At 47.1% G+C, this 23,090-nt stretch overlaps 1 protein-coding gene across 10 annotated transcripts in view; it reads left to right on the top strand.

The window, feature by feature from the left end:
- The window catches only part of Tacc2 (transforming acidic coiled-coil containing protein 2), a 96,471-nt gene that overhangs the window by 27,780 nt on the left and 45,601 nt on the right, over positions 1–23,090 (top strand). For all 10 annotated transcript variants that reach the window (XM_040752979.1, XM_021228453.2, XM_013114393.3 and 7 more), the window contains exon 2: positions 21,152–21,288. Coding sequence is in view for 4 of the 10 variants with exons in the window: in XM_040752980.1 (XP_040608914.1) it covers positions 21,152–21,288 (137 nt within the window). In the remaining 6 variants the exon portion in view is untranslated. The remainder of the gene's footprint in view (positions 1–21,151; positions 21,289–23,090) is intronic.

Genomic DNA, 23,090 nt, shown 5'->3' with positions numbered 1-23,090 from the left:
GTCATCAGTTCCAGGGACTTCCCCGCCTTCTTCTAGCCCGCTTTCCACCAATCAACCAAGGCAGCCAGGACAGCCTGAGGCAAAGTGGGCAGGGGTTCTCTTACAGGGCAGGCTGCTGGTGCACTCTAGAAAGCAGGCCGCAAACTGTGGTCCCCAGAGGAGCCACAGAGGCGAGGAGGAGGAGCCAGAGAGACTGGAAGATGAGGCCGCAGTACTGACTGATGTATCTGCAGAGGAGGGGGTAAAGGTGGCAACTAGGAAGTAGGGGCCGGCAAGGTGTCTCAGCCCGTGAAGGCGCTTCCCACCAAGCCCGCTGACTAGAGTTGAATCCCTAGAGCCTACATGTTGAAGAGAGCTGACTCCAAAAAGTTGCTGCAAATAAATAAATAGATGTAAAAGTTTGAAATGATCGTGTTCTTATTATGGGCTACAGACAGTCTAAGTTTCAGGAAGTAGATTTTACTTTGGATATTATTACTGGGCACACCTAGTAGTCCCCCCACCTACCCCATCCCCCATACTGAATAAGCTGCAAAGTTGTCTGTTGAGTGGGTGTAAGCCTAAGTCCCAAAGGCTCCTTGCAGGTGTCATCTCTTCTGGCATCATTCCTAGATAGTTACACTCTGGCTCTGTGGCCTAGAGCCCAGATCCACAGGATTCTGGCCCTCCACCATCTTGGAGGCTTGCTCTGTGGGGACCCTGAAGGCAGTAACATTCCAAGACCTTCCCAGGATCTCCTGGGCATGCAAGGGGTCGTGCCAGCCCTTTCTGCTGGGGTCTTGGGTTGGGGGTACCATGTTGCTTATAGCATAGGGTTTCAGGTATTGATCAAATATGAATGACTCTGCAGGTGAGCACTACATCAAAGTCAGGAGATTATGGGCCAATGCCTCTCCCTAGCTCTGTGTTTCTTTCTACTATCTACAGTCTGTTTCTGTGACTATATTGTTGGTTGCCTAGGAAACTACATTAGCCTGAAATATGATTGGCTCTTCTTGTCAGGTGGATTACTGGAGCTAGGTCAGCAAGGGGTATGGAACAATTTCATCCTTGCCCCTTAAGCTTAGCAGTGTGGACTTGGCATTGAGAACAGCTGTCCTTTGAAAACGGGTTGTTCGTAGACTCCTGCTTTTGCTTTAGAAAGGGGAGACCCACTGAACACAAAGAATTGACTAAGTCAGAGCTGCTCTTACACGCCCATCCTGTATTGGTTGAGCTTGCTCAGATGGCTTCGCTCTGTTTATATTTAGGAGTTTTCTTAGCAGTTGTGTCTGCAGGGCAGGTAGGTACAGCTTGTCAGTGCCAGACGTGGGAACAGAGCTGGATGAGGCAGACTCCATGCCAGGAGGGAAGCATTCTTTACTCAGCCTCGCTGAGGAGACTCAGATTCAGCAGAAAGGTTTGTGCAGCCTCTGTCTGTCTGGACTTTTTTCAGACAGTGTCTCATGTATTCCAGACTGGCTACAAACTTGCTGTGTAGCTGAGGATGACTTTGAACTTTTGATCTTCCTGCCTGTACCTCCATAGTGCTGGGATTACAGGTATGCACCACCATACCACATTTACGGAGTGCTGGGTGTGTGGTCCTTATGCATGCTGGGCCAGAGCTCTCCCAGCTGAGCTATATCACACGTCTGTTTTGTTTGTTATATAAATACTATTTTATTAACCTAAGGCAAATTTTGTATGTAAGGAAACTGAATCTTCTGAATGGTTGAATCACAGGGTTAGAAAATTATAAAGGGCTACATGGTAAATGACTGCTTCTACAGTGCAAAAGATGCTGTAGATGATGTGTAACTTACTGTTCTAAAAAAAACTTTATAGCAGGCAGGTGATGGGTTATAGTTTGCTAATGTCCTGTTGAAAAGATGATTGGCACAGGGCTCAGACCTGTGGCTCCTGCCCTACCTAAGAATCTTTCAGACTTGGGTCCAGTATGTGCTGCCAACTCCCTCATGCGTGCCCTTCCCCTTTGGGGTACCATTCTTGCCCAGCTTCACATCTCCTCGTGGATTTCTTATAGAGAGCTCAGGCTTACTAGGTCCAAGAACTTTGATTCCTTCCTCCTCTTAAGAGCAGGGCATGGCTAGGTGCCTGCTGCTCAGAGGTTGGGGACCTGCCTAGCTTGAGCACCTCCAGATATAAACAGAAAGAAATATGGAGTTAGATGGGACCTTAGGGGCCTAACAAGGGCCTGGGGAACTTGCCTCCTTAGGAAAGAACCCCTCACTCTCACGGCTGTGGGGCACATCAAGAAGAGCTGCCTCCTATGAGGCAGGAAGGGAGCCCTCACCTACGATGAATTAGGCTTGGGTCTCCCAGGCTCCGAGACCAGGAGAAATAACCTCGTTACTTTTAACCACTCATCTGGTGGTTCTCTGCTTTAGCGTCACACAGACTCTGACATTCAGGGGTGAACGTGCACAGCCTTCATCAGTGTCAGTGCTGTCCACCGCGGAGCGCCTTGTCACCAGGACTCATGGAAAATGACGGATTTGGGGCATCTCCAAGGCAGGGGAGATTCCTCATTCACTAATCAGGGTATCTGGGGTACCCTTCCTCCTGAGTCTGGAGCTCCTGGGTGGTTTTGGAGGACTGTGCCCAGTTTTGACCCCTGGATGCCTTTTATAGTTCAGACTCTTTGTGAGCTGTCTGCCCTGTGTGCCAGCCCTGATCACAGTCACTTTGGCCAGGTCTCATTGCCTTCCCACGTACTGTCCATGCCATCAAAGGGGCGTGGACAGTATCTTGAGTATGTGATCTTTCCCCTACATCCCACTCTCTTGGCTGCCATTATAGATTTTTAAAAGGTTGTGTGCACAGCCACAGGTGTCCTGACTAGCTGCATCTCCTACAGCAGGTACCTTCCTCTCTGTCCCGCCTTACCTCCCCTCCCCAGCTTCTAGAAGGAGGCTGCTTTCTTTCCCTATAACTCTGAAGTCCTGCTTGCTAACTTGTATAGCTAGCTTCATGTGTATTTAGCAATCCCGGTCACTTTGGCCTTTTGGTTTTTAATGTGTGTGTGTGTGTGTGTGTGTGTGAGAGAGAGAGAGAGAGAGACAGAGAGACAGAGAGACAGAGAGAAAGAGAGAGTGTTTGTGTGTGTGTGTGTGTGTGTAACAGTTAAGTGAAGGTCAGAGGACAACTTGTGGGAGTCAGTTCTCTTCTTTCATCACATGGGGCTTAAGGATCAAATTTAAGTTGTCAGGCTTGGTGGCAAGCATCTTTACTATGTTTCCAGGCTACAGTAATTGGGACACAAAGCAACATGATGAGACCATTTCTTCTTGCTCTGGGATGAGCTGTAAGCATGCCATAGGTTCTTGAGTCCCCCCAGAACCACAGCCCAGCCTGTTCTAGTAAGTCCTCTGTCCCCAGCCATGGCCCATCTTGAAGTGCAGTTCCTACCTTGTTCACCAGGTAGGATGCCAAGGAATTCAGGGATGCCACACAATCCTCAAGGGCACAGGCACTCTCAAATCTATGACCACCCAAATCTCCCACGTGATGAACATGGAACTCCAAATGAACAGGGCCATTCCGTGACATCGCAAGGCAAGAAACGTGTAGACTCTTCCTCTCCTACTTCCCCCCCCCCTTTTTTACTTGAATACAAACCTAGAAGATCTGGCCCTGTGCCTTACATTGCCCAAGTTCTGTATCCTGCCACTCCTCATCCCAACCAAATGCACTCATTTTGAGTTCCCATTGCTTGACAAAGCTCAGTGCTCACCCACTTTACTGGCCCTACAGGCCCCTTCAAGGCCCCGTCCTCATCCTTTCCTGCTGCCTCCCTCCTGGGCAGCAGGGTCTGCTCTCACTGATTGCAGACTCTGTGGCACTCACATCTGGTAGTGGCCTCCCGCTATTCCCCCATATCACCTTGCTTCCCACCCAAGCAAGGTGCACAGGACTGGTTTTCGTTACTCATCTGCTGCCATCATCCGGCCACCCAGGGCTTCCCTATCTCGCTTGACTGCTCCATCGCCATCTTCCAATATTTCTGACCAATAACAATGCTGCATCTGAGCATAGCAGACATATTTCTCATACATCTTCTGGCACATGGGCAACTTAAACCACCTCCAGGAAGGCCTGGATGAACCCAGGCAGCCCCTTGGTCTTTTCACTCCTCACCCCCACCCCACTGTGCCAGGAGTTAAGCTCAGAGTCTCGGAGAAGTCGTCTCATTTAGAGAAGCAGGAGATAAACAGTATCTAAGGAATTGCAGCCTGAACAGCAGTGCCCCTGCCCTGGCAATAGATAGACTTGGCAGTGTTCTCTGGGTGTGCTCTCCCCTCCTTATCTTGGGGGCAGTGGGTCAGTCTATCTGAACACCCTGGGCTCCAGGCCCCTTACCGTGCTGACCCCGGGGGACATGCATGCCACGGGTGTGAACTAGAGTGACACTGGTCAGAGAAACAAAGCCGAAGCTCAGAATTTCCAGTCAGGAGGAAAAGATCCCCGTGCTATCCACTGTCACACAAACATGGCTGACAGCAGCCACACAGTTCCACACTGGGAGCAGGGCCAAGGAGAAAACTCGATGACTACAGCCATCACCTGGCTGTGGCCTTCTGTCCTGTCCGTGGAATCAGGCAGCTGGCAGCCCGGGGCCTTGGGGCTTCGGGGCAGCTCTGGACTGTGCAGCCAGCAGCCGAATGAGGTCTTTGGAAGTGGTCAGCCAGTGCCATTCAGACACATCATCCCTCCTTTCTTCCCCGCCCCCACCCCCCCTTCCTTTCCTTTTTCCTTGAATGGCTGGACAGGAGAGACATGGGGAACTATTAGCCTTTGCACAGCATGCCCTCATCTCTCAGCAGCTGAGCACTGAGGTGCCACCTTTCATGGAACGTTCCTTCCCTTGTTTCTTACCTATAGATGGTCCTTCTGGCCTCAGAACCAGGGACTAAAAGGCTCTGGGAAACTGCTGGAAGCTCCCAGCCTCCTCAAACTACTCCTTGTCACTCCCTGTCTCTTGCTCGATTCTCTGAAGCCTTTCTCTGGCACCTGAAGATGCTCAGTCTGGCAGTTGTCCCAGGCTTCCTGCAGTCCTCCAATTAGGGCGGGAGACAGGTGCTGGGATGTTGGCTGGCATTTGTGGACCAAACAGAGGGCAAAGGCCTTGATGTCTGCCCTCCCTGGGGCATTTCCATCTCCTGCCTGGGCTCCAGGTCTTGGTGGAGGGGACGGCTCCGAAGCCCAGGCTCAAAACTCATACAGCAGCTAGGGGTCAGGGGTCACAGAGAGGGAGAGACAACTCAGAGCTTCCTGAAAAGTCAGCTCCGATGCACAAAGGCAGTGTTGCTAAGCCCACAAGTCTGAAGCTTGAATGTTTGAGGTTTCTTTGTGGGAAATCCAGTTTTCTAAAGCTACTGTGGCAATTAGTCTGGTGGAACCACACCCACCAGTCACAGGAGACTTAATTCTCTTTGATGTTTTTTCTTTAAGTCCCCTTTATTTTATTTTTCTACTTGCAACCAAAGCAACAGCCACAGGCAAAGCCCAGATACTCCCCTTTAGACACCATCACACCACAACTACACTCATGCTTCTGGTCATCACGACCAGCCTTGGTTAGAGCACACAATTCACCCACTAGAACTGGAAATTAAAGCTAAGCATGCCCAAATACAGATATGAAAGGGGTGCCCTATCCTCACACCCACCCTCCATTACCCCCAAGTAGCCTTTGCTTACTCTCTCTGCATCTCTGCCCTTCAGAGCTCCCTAAGAGACTAATGCTTACTCTCTCAACATCCCTCTATCCCAAGAAAGCTTAGGGCCACTCATGCAAGTAAATATGCACTCAGTGAGTCTCTTCTGAGAGAATCTTACATGACCTACAGGTGTGCACATGCTCTTCCTGAAGCAAGGCCAGCCTCTGGAGGTCTTCTAGACCATGCTAGGCACCTCCCTGTAATGGAGAACAAGGAACAATTAGCCAGTTGCTACCATGGCTCCCACAAATGACAGTGGTAGGGTGGAGCCTTTGAGAGAGTTGCTCCTGAAGCTGTAGAGACCCACATCTGGTCCACATCTGCTCCATGTTAAGGAGGCCCTGCTGAAGACTGGACTCATCTCCATGGCCAGCAGCAGGAACAGAGAGCAGCTCCTGTAGTCATCTCCTGCTGGACGTTCTCCCTCAGCAGTGACAAAGCTCAGCCTGGGGTCTAGCTCAGCCTACATGCCCACCTCCTTTAGAACTGACCTCTCCAATGTCCCGAATTGACCAAAGAGGGAGAAAGAAAGAGTCTGCAACAACTCAAGCTAACATTCAGTGGAGGGCCTGGACCCAAGCTAGTCATTTTTAATCCCAAATAAACTGCCCACTACATTTTCTTCTAAGGTAAGAATCTGTAATCTCAGCTATTTCCCTAATGGTAAGGATGTCTTATTTAAGCTTGCCAAATGATACAGTCTGCCTAAAACTGTGGTTTCTAGCAAATTGCATGTTACAGGGAAACGAGTAAAAGGACTGTCACCTGATTCCCTCTGAATCATGCGAGAAACCTAGGAGGTTTTTTGACAAATGGTGTGCTTCTTGTGAGATTAAAACAATTTCTGTTTTCTTAAAAAGTGAAAGAAAAAAAAAGTCGGTAGGAGTGGTAAGTAGCTAGGTGACAGTGTCCTAACCCTGGCATGACCTACAGGTGTGTCCAGAGCTAGCCTGGTAGGAAGATACTTCCAGAGCACCCCAGGCACCTCCCTTAAGTTAGCCGTCTTGGGAAGGCAAGAGGGAGAACCCCTGCGTCCCAAGGAGTGCACCTCAGGGTCAGCACTTCTGTCTGGTTGAGCTTGGCTCATCACAGAAAGGCTGGTGACATGGCCCCATAGGTGAAAGTATCCTCCCCTAAGAAGTGACTCCTTCAAGTTGTTCTCTGACCTCTGTGTGCACCGTGGTATGTACACCAAACCTCACTCGCAAATAAATAAATGCCAAAAAAAAAGAATTAAAGCATATTTTATGTCAGTCTGCAAACTGGGCTTAAATCCTTTGTCCCTTTTCTTCCTATTTTTTCATATAATGAAAATGAAGAGATGACTTGCAGACAGCACACCACGTGAAGCAGCCCCCGGGTTTTGCCCAGTGCCTGAAGTGCACATTTCTCTTAAGTCATTGCCCACCGTGGAGTAGTTTCACGTTCTCCTCTCGTTCATTATACAGCTTAGTCAGCTCAACCTCTGGCCCCTTATTATAAATTCTGAACTGATAAAAATATAAATTAAATTACTTTCTTTATGTATATTATGTGTATTGATCCTGACAGCTTAAGGAATACAGCTGTACAATGCTTATTAATTGTAGAATTGAGTATTTAAATATCTGGCTCTAAATATGGACAGGCTGCTACAGCCTTGGGCCTTAGTTTCCTGGTCTGTAGCAGGGGCATGGAAAGAAGCAATCAATGCTTGGGGGTGGCCCTGAGAGCTGAGTTCGTGGCTATAGTATACTAAGCATACTGCTAGGTAGAGGGGATAGTGTTCACCCACTCACACTGGCCCTTACAGTGTTAACGTTGTATAATTAGATTTAGTGTATCCTTCCCGCTAACACTGGGGGACACCTAAAGCTAGCATGTGCTTCTAATTTCTTTAAAAGCCTCTGTAACAGGGGACAGCTGAAACAATGATTTATGAGTTTACTGAACCCCACTCCACACACACACACACACACACACACACACACACACACAGACAGAGAGACAGAGAGAGACAGACAGACACACAGAGAGAGACAGAGAGTGCTAAAGCAGCTGTGGGTGAAGAATCATAAAATTAAACACAAATTCCACTCAGGTTGTGTTTTGTTTTTTTTTTTTTTTTTGAGGCAGGGTTTCTCTGTATTGTTTTGGAGGCTGTCCTGGAACTTGCTCTTGTAGACCAGGCTGGCCTCGAACTCACAGAGATCCACCTGTCTCTGCCTCCCCAGTGCTGGGATTAAAAGCGTGCGCCAAAACTGCTTGGCTCCACTCAAATATTTAGTGAGAGCTCTAATCAGACAGAAGTGCTGACACTGTTGTACCCTTCTTGAGATGCAAGATAAGGGGCTCTCAGAAGCTAAGACCCCGAGAGCAAAGGAGCAGGTCTTCACAGAGCAGAGGCAAGGGTTTCAGGCTGAGGGGCTGTGAAGAGCCATGATGGGCTGGTGGCAGCTTGGAGGCTGGTCAGGTGCACAGACGGCTCCCACTGCTTGGGAGAATCAGGTACGGGGAGAATAAAGTCTGCCAGGAGGCCCGGGACGTGGGTGACGGTAATGATGACCGTTTATTGGGACAAGTGAGGAGTCATGAAGCTGCTGGAGGACTTGACCTTGTCAGGGGTGAGGGAGCTCACCCTGAGTTCAGACGGTTTTAGGTCAATCATTCTAACTGCTCTGAGATTATCAGCAGGGACAGGAGTGGATGCTGGTGTGAGGACAGACCTGGGGTGGGGACCATGAAGATGAGAAACAGCTGGATTGCAGACAAAGGAAGGAAGTGAAGGTTAAAGGTTTCAGAGGAAGGGCAGTGATCCCAGGTTAGATTTCGGGCGAGATTTGAATAAAATTATTTTTATTTGCTATATAACTGATACAGGGAAGAAAATATTTTCATAATTCTAAGATAGTCTCTCTCTGTCTCTCTCTCTCTCTTTTGGTTTTTCTCTGTATTGTTTTGGAGGCTGTCCTAGAACTCTCTCTGGAGACCAGGCTAACCTGGAACTCACAGAGATCCATCTGCCTCTGCCTCCTGAGTGTTGGAATTAAAGGCGTGCGCCACCAGTGCCTGAGTAAGATATTCTTATATACCAATTTGTTTGAAGTAATAAAAACACTGGAGCCATAGTCAGTGGTTTAAATATAATGGCTGGTAGGTCACCTTGGGTCTCAATTACATGTCACAAACTCCAATGAACAAATATGATTCCTCACATCACTATGAGCATCACTGTCTCAAGGCTAAGGGCTTTGTGACAGTAACCCAGATGAGTCCAAACAGGCTGACCTGCCAGCAAGTACTAAGTTGCATGGGAAAAGAAGGAAGTATAAATCTGACAGTAGGACCTGGCTCTGCTCACATCAGGCCTATGGTTCTGCAGGTTCTCCCTTATGTTTATGACAGATGTCAAGCCAATGCATGCTTTGAGTTCTCAGTTGCATGCATCAGAGGGTCCAAGTAGCCATTCCCACAATGTGCATGCTATTTCAAAGTGATGCTTCTGGCTTTAGCAGGAATTTCAGTGCGAGTTGAGTTAAATGAGCGGTTTGCTCTCTCTCTCTCTTTCTCTCTCTCTCTCTGTGTGTGTGTGTGTGTGTGTGTACTCATTTGTGTGTGTGCACAGGTGTAGGTGACTATGCATGTATGTATGGGTACATGCATATGGAGGTCAGAGGTTGATATTTGGTGTCTTCCTCAGTTGCTTCTGAACTTGGTTTATTTGTTACATTTTATTATCTATTTTTTGTGGGGGAGTACACTCACCGTGACACCCATGTGGAAGTTTGAGGACAATCTGTAAGAGTCAGTTTTCTCCTTCTGTCAAGTAGATTCTGGGGATCAAATGCAGGTCATCAGGCTTGGCAGCAGCCTCCTTTACCTGCAGAACCATCTCAGTGGCCCTATTTGTTCATTCGTTCATTCATTGAGATAATTGCTTCCAAGGTGGAGAAGTACTACAGCCCCATTGCTGGCTTTATATACTTGTAGGTACTGGGTTCTTCCCCATCCCTTATCTTTTTTTTTTTTCTGAATTCCTCACAGGCCATGTTGAACAATGGCAAGAATTAGGAGAAGGAAAGCATCAAGTTTGGGTTCACTTAGCAAGGTGAAAGGCATCCTTGTATTAGCATGAACTGAGAAACCAACAAATGCTGCCCCAAATGGAGGTGGAAATCTCTGGTTCTTGCCATTTCTACATAGCCCCTTCAGAAATTAGCACCAAGAGGGGCTGCACAGGTGGATCTGGGCACAAGTTCATAACATAACTCTAGAGGGAGTGGAGGAAGCCCTAAATGAATGAAGTCCTGTGTGAATGTGTATTTTTGTCACAGGCACAGCCATGCTGAGGACTCTGAGGCCACTTGACACATGGGAAATTGGTAAAGCCATTACCCATATGGGCTAGGCTTGGGAGGAATAGCAAAGCTTCTCTCTGGAGTCCAGGATAAGTGTTTATGGATGATTGATCGGGGTGTCCCAGGACTAGCAACTGCTGCTTCTTCCTTTGGGATGAGTCACCTGAGACTGCTGGCCTACAGAGACTTCCTCCGGAGACTAGCCAACTCCTCCCTCTGTGCTGTACCCAGCAAATGTGCTGAGGTTCCCCTTGCAGTGGTCATGTTAGGAGCCCCTCCTGATCCCAGCTTCACAGTATATGTGTCTGTGTGCCTGTCTTTTCTTCATTCCCTCCCAGACCCTTACCAGGGTTCTTGGACCCAAGCAACAAGTCTTAATCACAGTTCCTTAACACAACTCCACCCAGGCATCACTCCCTACCAGGAGACTTAAGCATACAGGATGAACTAATAAAAGAAATGCAAAAGAATGCAAAAATATTAAAATCTAGAGAGACTATCAGAGACTTCTCATGTACCATTTCAGGACTGAAGTCCTACAGCCGTCCCCTCTTCTTCCTTAAGGCATTTTTTTACTGTAAGGCCCAAAGCAATTCTAGCTGAATGGTAATGGGCAGAGAGGAGGAGAGACACCCAACTCAGAGGGGACAAATACTTGATTCTGTTGATGGATTCTTGTCAGGAGATTGTGGCTATGGGCCCCACAAGGTACACCTCATCCCTTCCTCCAGAGGTGAGGTGAGGTGAGGATGCTCTTGAGAACCAAGGGTACCAAGGGGACCAGGGACTAGTTTATAGTTGTCAACTCCATGCTCTTAATATACAGAGCGTCTGTCATGTGCTTTTGTTTGTTTAGGTTTTTACAATGCTGGGAATCAAACAAGGCCTCAGGAGTGCTAGGCAGGTATTTTTCCACTGAACTACACTCCCATCATTTTTAAATTTATTTTGAGGTAGGGTCTCACTAAGTTGTCCAGCCTGACTTCCAAATAACTGGAATTACAAAAGCACACCCTTGTGCTCAACCATCTGTGTGCTTTTTGCCTTCAAATTTTTGTTCTTAGACACTGGGAAGACTCAAGCTTCTGGAGCATAGAGGTTGAACTACCTGGGTCACCTCCCTACCAGATTCCTTCCCTCAGTGGTGGCAGGTTATATGTCGTAGGCACGGGGTAGTAGCTGCCTGCCTCGCCTGTTGTGAACATCAGGCAAGAAGATGGATGCAGAAGCCCTGTGAGGAAATGAAAGATGTCAGATGAGATGAACAGGTTTTTCCTCTTTCTCTCATATCCAGTGCACCTGGCTGGGCACCCCCATCCTAAATTCTGTAGACACTTGATGCCTGAGGACCATGAGCCACAGGTGTGGATGGGTGCTTCTTGCTGGTTGGAGAAGCATTTAGAGGTGACCCCATGGCATCCCCAAGGGTAGTGCTTGGTGAGTGGTTGGCCCTGCCTGGTGAATGTGTCTTGCCTTGGACTGTGCTAGAGGGAGCTTCAACCTTGCTGTTCTGCTTTTCCATACTTGTTCTTCTACGCTTGTCCTGTTGTCTTTTTTCTTTAATTGACACAACTCTGGACATAAATTAAGCTATGCGGGTAGACCTCAGTGGAGTCCCATTCCAGCTGTGTGACCTCAGTGGAGTCCCATTCATCATGTCCAGGACTTGGATGAAATTTGAAGGAGCTTGCTGAACAACCCAGGCTGGCCCGGGGAGTTCCCAGCAGTGTAGGAGGCTTCCCCCACGGTGGTCAGCATCTTCCCCTATGCCAAGGCGGTGTTGTTCCTGATATCTGAGGTTCAGTATATGTTTTTCTCAATTACAAAAGCAGCACTTATATGATACCTCAATTTGTGTATATTTCACTCTGTACATAGGCATCTGTGTGTGCAAATATGCATACAGATTTGTATACATTTATCTGTTTATAAAGGTTTATTCATTTATTTTTATGTATATAAAATGAGTGCTTTATCTGTATGTATTCCTGAATACCAGAAGAGGGCATCAAATCGCATTACAGATGGTTGTGAGCCACCACCATGTGGTTGCTGGGAATTGAACTCAGGACCTTTGGAAGAGCAGCCAGTGCTCTTAACTGCAGAGTCATCTCTGCAGCCCTGCATTTATCTCTTACCATTCTAAATCCCTACCATAGGTATGCTCCTTAGTTTGCTGGGCTTTTCCTTACTCAGCACTTAACATGGGGCTCTCCTTACCATATGTGTGATGCACCCCCATTCCTCCCAGTCAAGAGTGCTGAAGGAGAGGTATTAATTGACAGGTTCTTGGAGAAGCCCCAGCTGTTGGGCCAAGCCTCATGGCCTTTTGAGTTTCTACATTGTCTTTGGGGGTTTCTGTTTCATCTGCCATGTACTCTTCTTGAACCAATGTATAAAGAATGCTCAGTGTGTTGCCAGAGACGAGTCTAGGGGACAGAAGCACTTTCCGTGTGAGCTCCATGCTCATGGCTTGGCTAAGCAGAGAGGTTTTCTGGGCCCAGATGTGTCATGGGTGGGTGAAAATACTTGTCTACTTCCTAAGTGGCTTCTGACCAGGTGGCACATTACTGTCCTTCTCCCTGAAGAAAACTATGATTAACGGTCTGTGGGAAGCTTCCATTTTCCTGAGTTCAGTGTGATATATACATTTCTTGCTCATGACCATAAACGTCTTGTTTCCAGTTAGGTTTTTATTTTCTTTTTTATTTGTGTGTGTATGTTGTCCACATGTGAGGTCAGAAGAGGGCACCAGACACACTGGCACTAGAGCTACAGGCAGTTGTGGGCTGCCTGATATTTGGTGCTGGGAACTGAACTCCAGGCCTCTGGAAGACCCTGAAGCACTCTTAACTACTGAGCCATCTCTCCAGTCCCTCTGGTTAAATTTTCAGAAAATATAAATTTAAAGTAGAAATTCTGACTCAGGGGCCACGAATACAGCTCAGTGATTGGGCATTTGCTTGACATGTACAAGGCCCTGGTTTTGATAGTGACTTTCACAATGCAAAAATAAAGATTCCAATGTAAATTTACTTAATCAAGGAGTTCAGCTACAAAATAAGATTTCTAGACTATCATTGGGGAGAATGATATCAAAGGGCAGTCTGAGTGCCCTTTTCCCTGTTTCTTTTTTAAAATTGTGTGTGTGTGTGTGTGTGTGTGTGTGTGTGAATCCACACTGAACATGTAGAGATCAGAAGGCAACTTGTAAGAGAAGAGTCCTTTTTCTCTTTCTATTATGTCAGTTTCAGGTATTGAACTTGGGCCTTCAGGCTTGGCAGCGAGCACCTTTACCTGCTGAGCCATCTGACAGCCCTACTCCCAAGTCTTGGCTCTCCATCTGGCTTTTCTGCCAATCTTAACAAGATGCAGCTACTGCTGATGGAATCATGAGCCCCGGGCACTAAACTCTGTGACATTCTCTGTCTCCTGTCATGGATTTCCTGTCATGGGAAATGGTGGTATCTTTTGAGAGGTTCCCTAGAGTGATAACAAATGAGCCAGTTTAAAAACTGAGTGCCTATGAAGGGCGTTTGTACATGCACACTCATACATGCCTACCTGAGCCCATTGCCACACGGAACACTGGAACACTGCCTTTCCCTGGAGGCTGAGTTCTGTCTACCTGTCTGGAAGAGCTGAGCTCATATGATTCGGCTTCACACCCCTGCTACAGGACATTCAAATGGCTTGTACAGTACGTCTCCCAAGTTTCCAGTGCTTACAGAGTCAGAGTCACAGCTACATTGCTAGGGACTGGAAGTTACTATATTCCTGAAGGAAATAATTGAGAGACACATCCCATTCAAACAGAAATTTATTTAGCAAAGAACAGGCTGTTCCAAAGGAGTGCAGCAGCACAGTGGGCTCTTTGTTGTGGATCCTAGCCAGCTTTCATGAATATTTAGGTGAGTGATGTTTGTGGGGTACCCTGTTGACTGACCTCCCCTTTGGGATATCTCTTCCCCTGACCCAGAACCCCCAAAGTCAGGTGTGTGTGTATCAGAATTCTAGTGTAAGTGATAGCATAAAGAGGTGTTTGCAGAAGCAGATCTGTGTGCATATGGGGACTGATCTAGTGCTCTCATTTCTGGTGTAGCGGGAATGACCTATAGCATAAAGAGGTGTTTGCAGAAGCAGATCTGTGTGCATATGGGGAGTGATCCAGTGCTCTCATTTCTGGTGTAGTGGGAATGACCTATCTGCAGCCACCCGGGTAACCACAGAGGAGCATTCTGACCCCGGGAGACACAGCTACCAAATTCCGCTGTAGTTTTCTCAGCTACCTCTTACCTAATGCCTTTGTGAGGCCATTCAGGGTTCCATTATTGATCCCCTTGGCTGTGGGTTGAGATACAGTGTCTCCTTCCAATGTTAAAACATTCTGTTATATTTTAAATTGAGGCTTTATCATGAACGTTGATGGTAGGGTTTTACAATAGAATGTGAGGCTTCTTCCTCTTCCCCCTAACTCCCTTCTAGCTCCACCGCTCCTATCTACCCTCTAAATAGCAATTATGGGGAGACTTTTCCTTATAGTTATTATACTCCCCATTTGATGGACAGACAATCCAGAGCTTGAGTGATCAAAGTGGTTACTTAATTAAGACTGCACAGTTGTTCGGTGATGTGGACGGGAGGGGCTGTGTGTGTGGACAGTCTGTGTTTGGACTATCCGTTATCCACTCTCCCCTTTCTGACTGCCTTTTGGGGAAATCTGTCTGCCTCATCTCTTGGGGTTAACTAAGGTCCACTGCTTTCTGTTAGCTAAGGCATAGGCATATGATGGAAGATGGACCAATTGGAACTTCCTTCCTGGAATTTAAGCCCTGAGCCGAGGGCTGAGACATCCAAAAAATGACTGGGGTGTTCCTTTCTCTATACATATCGGAGTTCTCAGCTCCATAGCCTTTTCCATTGACCAACCATGAGCTGATTCTGTCTCTCGGGAATGTTCATCACCGGCTGGAGATGGATCGGAGGATCCCCCTGCCCCCTCCCCGCCATCTGTGCTCTCTCCCTTTGCCCCTTCTCTTATTTTTGAACACTCCTGACCTCTCCACATAGCTGCTTGCATTTGAAAATAGTACCTTCTCCATAAGCCTGACAGGCCCCAGGTGCTGAGAATCTTGAGCTACATATGCTGCCATCTGCATGATTTTTCTCTGAGTGACCATAGGTGTCAGCCCAGAAAATTCTAGCAGTCTGGCCTGCCAGTGCCAGCTTTGTGTTCATGGACCACAGCTCCTGACCGTCTGTCCCTCAGTCACCTCACTGTCAAAGATGAACCTTAGTATTTGGTTGTGTTGGAGTCATGTTCCACCTTTGTTTGCGTCATGTGAAGAATGATGTGGCAGAGGACATTATTTGCCCAGTCTCAGGATGGGCAGATTAAAGTGAAATCTCCTATCAGCCATTCCCTGGAAAGTCACCCATCTGGCCCAATTGTCTTAGGCAGGAGAAAGAGGTGCGTGCGTGCGTGCGTGCGTGCGTGTGTGTGTGTGTGTGTGTGTGTGTGTGCATGCGTGTGTGTGTGTGTATGTGTGCATGCGCGCCTCTGTGTTTGTGTGTGTCCGCCTCTGTGTGTGTGTGTGTGTGTGTGTGTGTGTGTCTTTGTGTACCCCATATGGGTGAGTGGGTGGGTGTTGGCCAGGATGGCTTCTGTTGACAAAGCTGTTTGAAGTTGTCATTCAGTGGAGTATTTCGATGAATAGAATCCAGTGTGCAGCAATTTTAAAAATACACACAAATTCATCAAACTCTTACTCACATGAGATGCAAATGAATGAGACTGGTCTGCTGAGAGCTCAGTGTTGCTTCTGGAAGGGTTCCCTCTCTCTTCAAGGACAGCAGATGGTCTTTTGGACCAGACACACCAAGCTAATCTTCCCTGAAGTGGGCTTTTGGCTAAAGCCATGATTTTAACTTTAGCTTGATCTTGAGTGAACTAGGGAATCAGAAAAGGGAGACCTTGGGGAGCTCATGGGCTCTACGCTTATGCTGAGCACAGCAGTGAGAAGCTAAGGTCCATGTCATGGCAGATCTCCCATTTTTAGTAGAAGGTGGGGCTAATGTGAGAATCTTGCAACTTTACCTCATGCCTTTCTGTTGCAGATATGTGCACCCAAGGTCCTCCATCCAGTCCCTGGTCACTGTCATAATGGGAACTGCAAACTAGTATTCTGAGGAGTTGATCTAGACAAGTACAGATATATTGCTTATGGACTAATTCTTAGTAACTGTTTGGGAAACCTTGGATTTCCAGGGCAGGTGTCATTTGAGTCTCTTGTTGGGAGACTGTGCTTAATGAAAGCAAGCCCAGGTATCGCTAAACCATGTCTGCTATGAATGGGCTAGTGACTGGGTTAACTAACCTCAGCTCTCCATATCTATTTCTTTACCTGTTTAAAAAGATGGAGTATTGTGTATGATCCGTGTGGGGAATGTCAATTAAATGCCCCATTGTAGTGAGTCTTTCTCTGTCCCTCCTGACAGCTCCCAAATAACAACATGGAGACTTCTTGTTAATTATAAAAGCTTGGACAGTACTTAGGCTTGTTTCTAACTAGCTCATAACTTAAATTAACCCATTTCTATTAATTTACTTGCTGCCACTAATAGCTTGTTACCTCATCTCCTACATGTCTTGCTTCCTCTGAGTCTGACTGGTGACTCTGCCTTCTTCCCATAATTCTCTCTGCCCTGAAAATCCTGCTTAGCTATTGGCCATTTAGCTTTTTAATTAAACTAATCACAGTGAAATGTCTTTACACAGTGTAATGAAATATCTTGCAACATCCAGTCTTTCCTATCAAAGAGCTACATGAAATAATTAGTAGGTATGGGTGTGGTGGCACACACCTTTAATCCTACCTTTCTCTGAGTCTGAGGCCAGCCTGGTCTCAAGCAATAAAAGAAATTAATAAAGACACCACCTGTCAAAAATTCCTTCCCCAGTTGACAGTTTTCTAAGATAGAAGTATACACTCCATGTTGCATCCTGCTCTCAAAAGTTATTCTTGGCTTATCTACGAGGCTTAGAGTTAGCTAACTGGAGAAGAACATGAAGCCAGGCTCTGACCACTCAGTGTGAGGTACAGGACCATTTGTACTGAGAAGCAGCCCAGCAGGACCATGGGTGCACTCATGTGTGCTTGCCTGATAGATTTAAAGCAACTATGCAGTCTTCTGCAGAAGTGAAATGCTCTATATTGCTGAAACACCGCAGTGGATGGCTGTTTTCTTGGGACCCGAGGCAAATGTAGGGAAACAAGCCCTTGGACTCTAGGCTTAGAGTTGACATTTTTCCCTCTACCTGACTTCAGGATACTTCCTGAAGCATGTCTTTGGAGTTGCTTATTTCATACTGTGTGGAACAGGCATTTGTAAACTGTTTAGAGCATTGTAGAGGTTCACATTTTGTGTGTGCATGCGTGCAGGCGTGCGTGCGTGTATAGCTGGGACTTGAGCCTAAGCCTTGAGCATGCCAGGCAAGTAAAGACTCTACCACTGAGCTACATCCCCTACTCTAAGAAATGTTTTTAGACTCTACTAACATAGCAGGGGAGCTCTGCAGGCCCTGGTTTCCATGGCTAGGACAATCTGTCCTTTCTGTCTTTCTTCTTATCTACAAATACCATTGTCATGTTACGTGTTAGATGACTGCCCTGCCTTGTTTGCCTTGAAGAGAGTCTAGTGATCACAGGACATACCCTTAAACATGCAGAGCTGTTAGTAATCTCTCTTTTGGATATCTTGGGACTTTTCCTAACATCGTGCCAGCAGGAGAAAGATCAGCATGGTGCTGTGGCTGGCATCTGCCAACCCTCTTAGTTATTTTGCTTTGGTTTTTGTACACCACCTGCCTAGTATATGCAGTGGTGGGGATTGAACCTAGGGACTTATGTATGTTAGACAAGCACTCTACCAACTGAGCTATATCCCCAACCCATAGTTTTGAAGATGATAGATAAATGTACATATGCAATAGACTTAGGCTGTTTTCCGATGCAAAACTGATTGTTCCACAAATGCTGATTGTTGTACTTTTCATATAGAAGATGTGTGTATGTGTGTGTGTTATATGTATGTGTATATTATACTCTTGTGTTTAATGTCATATATATATATACATATGTATATACATGTATATATATATATATATCTTGTATTTACATGGTAAACATAACATTTTCACATCCTGGTAAACATATTTTCTTGAAATTTGGAGTGGTTTTACCAAATTGCGACACCATTTCTCTTTCTGATACATATTTGTAACAAATTAATTTCCTCCCTTTTTCCATTCTGAAAGTGTGTGTAGTCTCAGCTGTGTAATTATTTGTGCTTTGCCAGTAGAAAAAACAACAACAACACACCAGCCACACCGCGGTGGGACTCTTGCTGGAGCTCCACCCAGCTGCTTTATTCTTGTGCACAGACTCTTGGTGGGTGGACTGCAGAAATTCTCACTCTTGGAAGGGTTTTTAGGCCCCCGGGAAGCTGAAGAGGGAGGAAAGAGCGAATTTTAAAAGCTGCTATCTGCCTCCTCTAATTAACTTGCTCTCTACTCCTGGGAGGAAGTGTGGAAATATGCAAACAAGGCCAGCAGCCCCAGAAGTGGCCCACAGTGGTCTGCGGTGTTTTGATGCACACAGTTCATAGTAAAAAGACTATGGGGTACAATGAGCATGGTGTCCTCATCCCTGTACACCCCAGGTCCGGGTGAATGGCGGTTCTCTGAGCAGGTACAGCTGGCAGCTGCTGCAGTAGAAACCTCATTGGAATTCACAGCTAGAATATAAGAGCATCTGGCCCCTCCTTGTTACTTGTGCTACTGAGAAAGACCAGGGCCCTTTGTGTTCCAAAGCCTTGAGTTGCAGTGCCCAGGGTTGCAGAAGCAACAGGACAGGCTTTTGGTCCCCCTCTCTCTGCATTTCTGCTTGAGTAGGCAGGAGATGCTCAGGACATTCCTTGCTGGGGGGCTGGGGCAGCTTCCTTTTTTTTTTTTTTTTGGTGATGTCATGATTATAGGTGGGAATTTGGTGCTATTTTTCCATGGAGATGGCTTTTGGCTCCTGGCAGATGTGGTCCCCAGTGCAATGGGCCCCTTGGATGTGGACAGCGGTGAGCAGCAATGGGGACTCTAGGCTGAGCTTAGCTGCCCAGGGAAACTCCAGTTAGCTCTGTGTGTTTTGTCATGGCTGTTCCTGATGTTTATGATATGGATGCTAGGGGGAAGAAGTTGGTTCCCAGGACTACATCCCAGGCCTAGCAAGGTGATCAGAACATTTATTCCTCTTTACGGTTCATTTGTGTAACCTCCCCCTGTTTTCATACTCTTAAAACTTCACCTACCAAGCTCTGGATATCCCAAGTGTGGATAGACCTTAAATTTTCCCCATAGACAATGACTAGGTCCACTAACATTAATATGGGAGTGTAAGAGAAATCAGTGTCTTCCCTGTTGTGTTTGTGAGAATTAACTATTTACTAGTGAAATCTAACACAAAGTTGGCTCTAGCTCAGTGGGTACCATCAAAAGCAGCTCTGATGTTTTTGTTGGTTTCTTTGAGTCCCAAACATGATACATAGTTGAGGATGACCTTGAGCTTCTGATCCTCCTGCCCCAACCTCTAGTGCTAATATTATACAGGCTCAGACCAGTATGCTAGGTTTATATAGTGTTAGGTATGCATGTTAGGTAATAACTACCAAGTGAGCCACACCTCCAGTCTTGTTGTAGATGCCCTAAAGAGAGCTCACCAAAAGGCTCATTTCCTGGGTCCTAAGGGACAGCGGAGGGGTTTGTTGCTTGCTGACACTCTGCTGGCCGGCTCATGGTCTTTAGAAGATAGTGACTTCTTCCGAGGTCACTGGTCCTGAGACCCTGTGGAGCTGAACAGTTGTGAGCCTCTCACAGTTTGTAGGAGGCTCCTGCTCAGTGACATTCATGTGATCTAGTGCCCCAAACCCTGACATGCCATGTTCGGTCTTCTGCCGTGACATGACCTGATTCTAAATCTTCAGCAGTCCTGGTCTGCAGTCCTGTGTAGCCACCCTCCTGGTAGTTAGCCTCCTCCTGCTTTGCCAGGGATCAGGCACTTGAGTGCACTGGAACTGTTCTGAGATGGGAGCCAGCATGTTACTGCTCTCCCTAGACACTGTAAGGTAAGATTGGCCTTGATCCGTTGGTCATCTTGAGGCATTGAATTGCTGCCCTGTGTATTGTAGGCAGCAGAACTTATAACTGTATTGCCCATTCCTCTGGCTGAGATCAAGTAGCTTGGGTCAGCAGACAGGGAGAAGGCCTGTCCACTGACATCTTGTTACCAGGAGAAACTTTCCTTGGGAAGCCTTTGGCCCAAGTCTCTGGATGAAGAGGCTTCCATGCAGGTAGACTCCCCAAGGCACCACCAAGGGCTGCCATGTCACTACACCACTAAGGAGTGGCTGGCTGTACTTTGTGGATTGGTCTGGCATACTCTCCACTGGCAGGCTTTCTGGCCCTCACTCATTCACTCTACAGATGGTCATTCATTGCCTCCTGTTTTAGGCCCTGGGTACTGTGAAAAACAAGTCCAGCCATCTGCATAGTGCTTTCAGCCCAGTAGAAGAGACCAGTAAGCATCTAGAAGCACAGGGAAGGCAGAGGGTAGAAAGAATGGCAGGATGGATGGAGAAAGAGTGCATTGCAAACTGAGTTTAAGAGATGAGGATTTCAGAGGTGGATTGGAGCCATCATGGTGAGCATTAGACATTGTTTCTCTATCAGACTGACTCAGTGCCAGATGGTGTACACTAAGATGTATGCAAAGAGTCCACTGTGTGTGAACTTGTCACCAAGGTGGACATGTGTCTTTCAAATAGAGCTATGTTCAAAGAGTATTTCATTTGATCTTAATGCCAGTGGCGAAATTTATTGCAGTTCCTGGGAATCATGCTTGGAGATGACCTTCACACTTGTCTCAACAGTTGAATTGAGTGTTTGCCCCAAATCTACTTGTTGCAGAGTAAGAAGGCCATGTCTTCTTAGCAGAATGTCTACTAGGCACTGTCTTACCTATGTTTCTTATCTCTCTCTGCCAGGAGTTCCGACTCTGAGGAAGCCTTTGAGACCCCTGAGTCAACGACCCCTGTCAAAGCTCCACCAGCCCCCCCACCGCCACCCCCTGAAGTCATCCCAGAGCCTGAGGTCAGCTCTCCACCAGCCCCAGAAGAACCAGGTAACCAAATATCAGGAGCCACTGGCTCTAGGGGACAGAGTTGGCTCTTGGACAATCCACAGTCCACAGTGGTTGACGTCCTTTCTCTTGGCTGGGTTTTATGCTTCGCTGGTCTTTCCGATGCCTAAGAGTAAACAGATAGAGTGAGTTGTGCTGTGTGTGCCATAGAAGTGTTTCTGTTGCTTGAGCTCTTGCAGGCTTGGGGAGGTTTGAGGGTTGAGATAACTGGGTGTCGGAAATTTCCAGCAGAATCTTTGATTCCATTATTTGACCCCCTTCTCCCATATGAATATTGACACGAGACAGCTCAGTTCACTCTACACTTGTTCTAAGGACAGCTCTCCCAGACTGGGGATGGTGTCGGCACATGGATGGGAAGAGTCAGTCAGTGCAGGATGACCCCTTGGTGCTTTTGGGTTTCCTGACTGCTCGACACTTGTCCGCATCTTTTCTCTCCTAGTAAGAGTTAGATAGCACCTTCAAATGCAGTTTAGGTATGGTGATTACTGGGGGCCTGAAGGGACTCGGGGCACCTGCCCACATGGATGCTGTTCTGTACACTTGCCCATCATACCAGAGGAGATAGAACCACCGCTAGTGGGATGTTTACTATAAAGCCTGAAAAGAGACATAGCCTCATAGAAATGGCCCCACAGGAACCAAACGGTCCCATCATTAGACCTGGATAGCATTTAAAGGAGCCCACGCTGGCCATCTGTAGGCCTCACCCCTCCCCCATGATGAGAATACAGAGCCAGCTCCCTGATGCGCTAGGTGCTGTGGGTGGTCATTTCCAAGGTTTACCTCTTCTCCTGGCCTAACCCTATCTTCCTGATGGCCTACTTTGTCTGCAGAGGTACCAAGAATAGAATTGGGACCTTCAGGCTAAGCACCCACAGTCTGACTGGAGGTATCCCCAGCAGGGATGAAGCTGGCAGCGGAGGAAGACAGGCCTAGGTCTGGGCTCACCCTTGCTCTGGTCAGGAAGCCAGGGCCTTGTAACTAAAAATAACATTTTGGTCTTAATGTTGCTGTTGTTAAAAAAATAGATGGAATTTTTTTCCTGCCAAAGGTTTAAGCAGACCACTGGTTTATAAAGTACACACAGGCCAAGGTTTAGTTAGTCTTAAACAGCTGGGATGCCTTGTTTTGGGGAACAGGGCGGGGCAGTTTCCATGGGGTCCCTCACTGAGCGCTGACAGGGATGCCATTTCCCACTTTGTGCTCCCTACCGAGTCTGATTTAAAGTGGAGGAGCCAGTGAACTGTTTGTAGTTCTGAAACTTTAATGTCCCTTCCTCTGTTTTGTGTAATGACAGGAAATGGAAAGATACTTTCCCATATCACTTTTACAAATTCACCCCTAGTTTTTAGTAGAAAGTGGCTGAATAGCAAACAGACCTATAGCTCAAACACTCATTAAGACATGGGCAGGCGGAGGCGGAGGTCACTTTCGTGTCCCACCCCCATGCATCTTCCAGGATTTTCTGCCCAGTGTGCTCTGACTGATCCAGGGAGCTGTTTAACACCACTGAACCATATCTGTCTAGCCCCATATTAAACTTTAGACAGTAGTTATACTGAGTAGTTATACCACACAAAAACAGGACACAACCTCCATTCTATCTGCTGGGAATCAGGTGTTCAGTGGTCCATATCAGGCGATTGTACACTGATTCAAAGGGCAATGGAGGTGACGGGCAGTTACTTCGGAGGGCGTTCAGCACTGTGATCTGGAAGCATGTTATGGTATCCCTCCTTCATCATATACAACTTCCTTCAAGATGGTCTCACATCTTAGAA

Source organism: Mesocricetus auratus, unplaced genomic scaffold (assembly GCF_017639785.1).
Source record: "Mesocricetus auratus isolate SY011 unplaced genomic scaffold, BCM_Maur_2.0 Super-Scaffold_4256, whole genome shotgun sequence".
NCBI lineage: Eukaryota > Metazoa > Chordata > Mammalia > Rodentia > Cricetidae > Mesocricetus > Mesocricetus auratus.
Note: the sequence above shows the minus strand (reverse complement) of the source record. Positions and strands in the feature narration are given on the sequence as shown.